This window comes from Oryctolagus cuniculus, chromosome 1 (genome assembly GCF_051225735.1).
Source record: "Oryctolagus cuniculus isolate XC-2025 breed Fujian yellow rabbit chromosome 1, ASM5122573v1, whole genome shotgun sequence".
NCBI classification, from domain to species: Eukaryota; Metazoa; Chordata; class Mammalia; order Lagomorpha; family Leporidae; genus Oryctolagus; species Oryctolagus cuniculus.
This window is the reverse complement of record NC_142867.1, coordinates 184,371,057-184,377,526: the sequence shown is the minus strand read 5'-3', so window position 1 is coordinate 184,377,526 and position 6,470 is coordinate 184,371,057. Positions and strand designations below refer to the sequence as shown.

At 40.6% G+C, this 6,470-nt stretch overlaps 1 protein-coding gene across 1 annotated transcript; it reads left to right on the top strand.

Moving 5' to 3' along the window:
* The first annotated feature begins 4,026 nt into the window (after window positions 1-4,026).
* Window positions 4,027-4,569, top strand: IFNB1 (interferon beta 1). The gene has a single exon (XM_070065973.2). It carries the CDS (start codon window positions 4,027-4,029, stop codon window positions 4,567-4,569), a length of 543 nt encoding a protein of 180 aa, XP_069922074.1.
* The last annotated feature ends 1,901 nt before the right edge of the window (window positions 4,570-6,470 follow it).

Sequence of the window (6,470 nt, the reverse complement as noted above, 5' to 3'; positions counted from 1 at the left end):
TTTAATTAATAATGCCTCAGCAGTCTCAGTGACTGTCTTAATTCTTTATTTTTCTTTTATTTTTTTGAGTTGTATAGGTCATAGGACCTGTCTTCAAGTTCAGATACTGCTTTTTCTGGTTATCTATGTTAATGTTTTCAGCTGTACTTTTTGTTTGATTTGTTAGATTTTTTTATATCCAAGATTCCTTTTTAGTTCTTTTTCAAGATCTCTACCTCTATGCCAAATTTCTCATTCATATCACACGTGGTTCTGATTTCATTTGGCTAGCTGTCTGAATTATCAAAAATCTCTTTGAGTATTCTTATAATCAGTTTTTAAATTCTTTAACAGGTATTTTATCAATCCCTTTTTTATTTAGTCTGTTATTAAAGTGTTATTGTATTCCTTTGTAGGCATATTTTTATCTTACGTTTTCATACTTCTTGTGTCTCTATGCTGATATTTACATTATTTATGGATCAGTTGTGTCTGGCACTTTTACAGGATAGATTTCATGGTAAAAGCTCCTTTCCTGAAGTTGTGTCTGAATTTTGGTTCAGCTACTAAGTTCCATTTTATTTCTAATAACTATGTAATGAAGACTCTTTGTAGCTTCTGTTTTAATCAGTGGTGGTGGTGGGATATGATCATTCCTCATTTCCTGTGGAGTTATGCGAGTCCAGAAATGGAATGCCATGATAGTGGTGATGGAGCATGAGATCCAATACTAGGCCATCTTAGTTCCCAGCAGCCACCTAAAGCAATGGGGATGGATTCAAACCCTTTAATCAGTCCACAAGGGTGAGGTCAAGGTCATGGAAGTGGTACTGGCAATAGTCTAAGATATACAGCCATGGTTGCAATCCACTGGGCTGAGGTGGTGAAAACACCAGCCCATCGTCCTGTGAGGGTGAAGTAGGTCACAGCTGCAACTGATGGTAGTGTGGTTGAGGGCTAGGGTTACAGGAACACCAGCCTGAAGTTCTGAAGGGAGAAGCAGTCTGGCAGTAAACCATGGCAATGATGGTTCACCAACCTGAAGTATCAGTGGGGTGCCATACCAGCAGCCCAAGGAGGTGGGGATGGGACCCCAGACACAGTGGCACTTGTGGGAATGTGATGTGTTTTCAGGAGTTCTACTGACAAGAAACCCAAATGGGGCACACAATTCTAGAAGGTACCTGAGGTCTGGGGTTGCATACAGTCTTAACCATGACTCCACAGATGGGACAGAAGCCTTTGGGAATAGGGCTGAGGTCATGGGAGTCCTGATCAGCTGTCCTAGTAAGTGAAAGTCAAGCAGGAGCAAGCAGTGTTCCACGTGGTGGGAGAAGGAGAGAAAGTAGGGAAGAACAGTTCCCAAGTTTGTGGAGGCAAGTGCCCCTACTTCTAGGGCCCTGAAGGCAGGATAACCTTGCTGTTCTGGACCTCATCCCTTGTAGTTCAGAGGGCTGCATGGGCTAGGGTGCTGGGTCACAGTTGTTCTGAGGGATCTAGCTGGATATGGAAGCTGCAGTATTTCTGCTAAAGTGGTAGAGTGTCTGCGGCTTCCCAAGGATAGAGATATCCAGAGATTTCTGTTCCCTAGGGAAATATGGGTATCAACAGTGACACTTTTTCCAAGATAGCATAACACTGTCACAGCCTGTGCTCTCAGATATATGGGGTAGATGATGTGAGATCCTTCTCCAAAACAAAGCTACCACATGTACTCCAATTAGCTCCCCTGACTAAGTCCCAAGCTTGTGATGATTGTGGCTTTCTTCTGTAGCTGGGCTCACTAGCATAATGCACCCATGGAGCTGGGCTCTGCTGAGGTTCTCCTGTTTACCCTTCCCCCTGAAATAGGGATCCCTCCCACCATGGGACCAGAATTACAGTTGCTAGTTAACATTGTTCCTCTTTGTATGCTGTCATCCCAGATCTCCATGTCTGACAGGGTTTCCTTTATTCTCTTGCTAAGTTCCAGTGTTTTCTCTCTGGTACTCACCTCGAAATGCAGTTGTGTTTATTGGATGTTTTGGTTCTTCTCTATGGAGGCAGAAGTGAATGTTGGTCACAACTCTTCAGTGATTTTGAACAATTTGCATTTCTTAATAATATGAGCAGAATTCATAACTATTGCTCTGTGACATTTATTTTCCTGTATTTAGCCATATATAACCTTCTCTATTAGACTTTTATTAATGTTAGAAGTTTTTCTTAAGTGAAGAAAATGATCTCTCTTTGTGTATTATAATGTTTTTAATATAGCTCTTCATCTTTGCATGATTCTTTCATATTAAAATTTATAATTTTTCTATAGTAACATTTATAAATATTTTCTATTATAGCCTCTGGTTTTATATCTTTCTTAGAAATATATTCCTGGCCGGCGCCGCGGCTCACTAGGCTAATCCTCCGCCTAGCGGCGCCGGCACACCAGGTTCTAGTCCCGGTCGGGGCTCCGGATTCTGTCCCGGTTGCCCCTCTTCCAGGCCAGCTCTCTGCTGTGGCCCGGGAGTGCAGTGGAGGATGGCCCAGGTGCTTGGGCCCTGCACCCCATGGGAGACCAGGAAAAGCACCTGGCTCCTGGCTCCTGCCATCGGATCAGCGCGGTGCGCCGGCCGCAGCGCGCTGGCCGCGGCGGCCATTGGAGGGTGAACCAACGGCAAAGGAAGACCTTTCTCTCTGTCTCTCTCTCTCACTGTCCACTCTGCCTGTCAAAAATAAAAAAAAAAAAGAAAAAAAAATATATTCCTTACTCCAATATTATTTTAATATTCTCCAATTTTATTCTAGATTTGTGTCATTTGACTTTGTAATCTGTACCCTATAGTTTTCTATGGGCTATATAATATTGAACCATATTCACTTTGCTGGAAATGACTCCTCTTGATCAATATACACTACTTCTTATATACTGTTGGATTTGAGTTGCTTATTTCCCAGATTGAAGCTTTTCTCCATCATCAGCTTCCCCTCAAACTTCTCATTTCTTGTGATGATACTTATATCTTAGTAAAATAGAGAATTTTTCTTTATTTAGAATTATTTCCTATATATCTTATTTCATTTCTGAGTTTTTCCAATTCCTATTTATGTTGTTTTATATTACTAAAATTTTAAACCCCTTTGGTAATGGTAGGTTACAGTTTTGATCTGTTTATATGCATTACTCCTAGAATGTTTTTGTTATTTTTATAGATATCAATCCACTTCTTTTTCTAATTTTTCTAATAAAAAGTTTGTATGAGAGTCCCACTGAGTACTTTTCTGTTGTTTTATTTAATAGGAGTTAATTTCTCCCAAGCGTCTAGATTCAGAGTGTTTTTTCCTAATTTGACAGAGCTCCCTCTTCTGTTGCTTTTATGAAGTACTCAAAATCATGGCAGCTCACTTTCCTAGTTGTGCACTCCCACACTGGCCTGGTGGTCCCTTTCCCCCTCTCTTTTGTTTGTCCTCAGCTCAAATGTGATTCTACTTGTAGCAATTTCTCCTCAGTGTAGGCCCATATCCCAAAGGGAGCTATGGCTGATTGGCTTTGAAAATTTCTCCTACCTTCCACTATGCCATTGCCTGCAACAATTTACTGCACTTTTCTCATGTACTCACACAATAACCTGCAGATACGTTTCCACTACGAGCTGCTATCTTCTGATTGGCTTTTCAGCTAATTCCTCTCAGCTGTTTTTGAGTTCTTGAGTTATCAGATACTTTGCTTTCCTTTTCTTTATTCCAGGTCCTCTTATTTATTTTTCTCTTTGATTTAGTAATTAATTGAAACTTTATAAAACATTTGAAGTACCCACAGTTTGCACTATCTTTTTCCCTAATATATATATAATAAAATAGGAGTTTAAATAAAAAGAATTTCAAAGATCCAAGTGACATAGGAAAACTGAAAGGGAGAACTGAAAGTGGGAAATTCCTGTGAAATAGAAAAGACCATCCCATATAAGAGCCCATACTCATGGATAGAGGCCACTCTCGCTGCAGACTGTGGACTTTGGCAGTCTTTGCTCCAGCACACGGGTAGTAAGCGACACTGCTCCTGTTTTCATCATGATCAACAGGTGTATCCTTCAAATCGCTCTCCTGTTGTGCTTCTCCACCACAGCTCTATCCATGAGCTACAACTCGCTTCAGATCCAACTATGGCACGGAAGTCTGACGTGTGCGAAGCTCCTGCTCCAGTTGAATGGAACGACTGAGGACTGCCTCAATGAGAGGATAAACTTCAAAGTCCCCAAGGAGATTAAGGAACCACAACAGCTCCAGAAAGAAGACACCACCTTGGTTATCTTTGAAATGCTCAACAACATCTTTGACATTTTCAGAAAAAATTTCTCTAGCACTGGCTGGAATGAGACCCTTGTTGAGAACCTTCTTGGTGAAACCCATTTGCAGATTCATCATCTGAAGAGCAAAATAAACAAAAAGGTAACCTTGGAGAGCATCAGAATGAATCTACGCCTGAAGAGCTATTACTGGAGGATCATGGATTATCTGGAGACCAAGCAGTATAGCAACTGTGCCTGGAAAATAGTCCAGTTGGAAATCTTCAGGAACTTTTCCTTTATCATCATGCTCATAGATTACCTCTAAAACGGATGTTTCTGCCTCTGGAACTCGGCAATGATCAGGAATTTGTCAACCAACAGAGGTACCTGGAGTGACTGCCAGCTCATAAACTGCATGTGAAAGGACAATACAAGACTTTAAATTTTTTATTAACTTAAGAAGTATGTTTATTCTTTTATTAATTTATGAAGTATTTTATTCTTTATTTAACATTTTATTTTGTAAAATAAACTATTTATATCACAAAAGTCAACATGTTGGTTTTAATTTCAACTTGTTTTATGTAACCATCCATATTTTAAAAAGCTGAGCACTTATTACATATTGTTTGTAAAATGTGCTGCCTAATAGCATTGTTTCTGGACCATGCCTTGGAGGAGTTCAAAAATCCAAGGGAGCCACATGGACTACACAAGGTAAGACACAATAGGGGGACCTGAACCTAACAGAAGAAAAAAATGTGGCATTAACCTTTATGGGACTGAAAAGAAAGAGGCAAGCAGGTGTTCAGGGATTAGAACTTGGAGTACCCACTGTTTGTACTTTGCTCCAGGTTCTCTGGCTATAACGTTAGAATTTGGTTGGCCCTCAGGGCAGCCAGAAGAATATGTCAGCTAAGATGTTTAGTCCAATCTTTCACTGTTATCTGAGAGATGCTCTGGCCCTCTGGCAGGATATTTCAATATTTGTGTGTGCCCAAGGCTAAGGGCAAGATCCTGGGCACTTCCATGACCATTAAGTGCGTTATATCATTCTTCATGGGACAGCTAAAATATGTGGGTCTCCCAGGATAACTGACAGTCTCTGTTATCAGGGTATAAGCACCAGAATGACAATAATCCTATCTAGCCAACTGGATAGTATCCCCACCACCACTAGAGTTTTGTTTTGTTGTAATGAGGTTTTTGGTTTCTTGTTTGATCGTTTATGTCAACAAACTACATCTATTCTGGTCCCCATTGTCTTTGGATAGAATTGCGGAAATATCCTATCTGGTTTTCCTTGTGCACTGCATCTCTGTGGCCACACAGTCACTAATACCAAATCCAAGACAGGGTAACAGATTAAGTCCAGTTTTAGGCAAAGTGTATAGCCAGGAGCAAAGGGAAAGAAGGCAAGGCCTAGGAAAAAGGGATTTTCAGATGTGGTAAGGAGGGCACTAGTTTTTTCCATGGGAAAACAAAGCTTTTCTAGGAGCTCTTTGATCTCCTGGACAATATATGCAACTGGCCAGATTCTTTTCTTAGTACTGAGCCCCTTAGTCACTTGGGGCACTTATTATTTATTCTTTAAAACAGTTGCCATTTGCTGAGGGATTCATTTTTTTAATATTTTTATTAATTTATTTAAGAGGTAGAATTTACAGACAACGAGAGGGAGAGACAGATAGAAAGGTCTTCTATCTGCTGGTTCACTTCCCAAATGGCCACAATGGCTGGAACTGTGCTGATCCAAAGCCAGGAGCCAGGAGCTTCTTCCAGGTCTGCCATGCGGATACAGAGGCCCAAGTGCTTGGGCCATCTCCTAGTGCTTTCTCAGGCCATAGCAGAGAGCTGCATCAGAAGAGGAGCAGCCAGGGCTAGAACCAGCGCCCATATCAGATGCTGACACCGCAGGCAGAGTATTAACCTACTATGCCACAGCACTGGCCCCATTGAGGGATTCTAATGAAACATTTACTGTGCTAAGCACCTTTGTACATAATTTTATTTGATATTCTTAGTAAGCACCTTATAGGTGGGCACATTTACATTATTGCTATTCTACAAGAGAAAAAACTAAGTCTAAAAGAATTATAGGAACTATCCCAAAATCACTCAGCTAGTGAATGTTTTAAAAGTATAAAGGGAACAATCATGAAAGTTTTTATTTCTATATAGGGATTTTCTCCCACAAGAGTACAGAAAACTGCATTCATTTTTTAA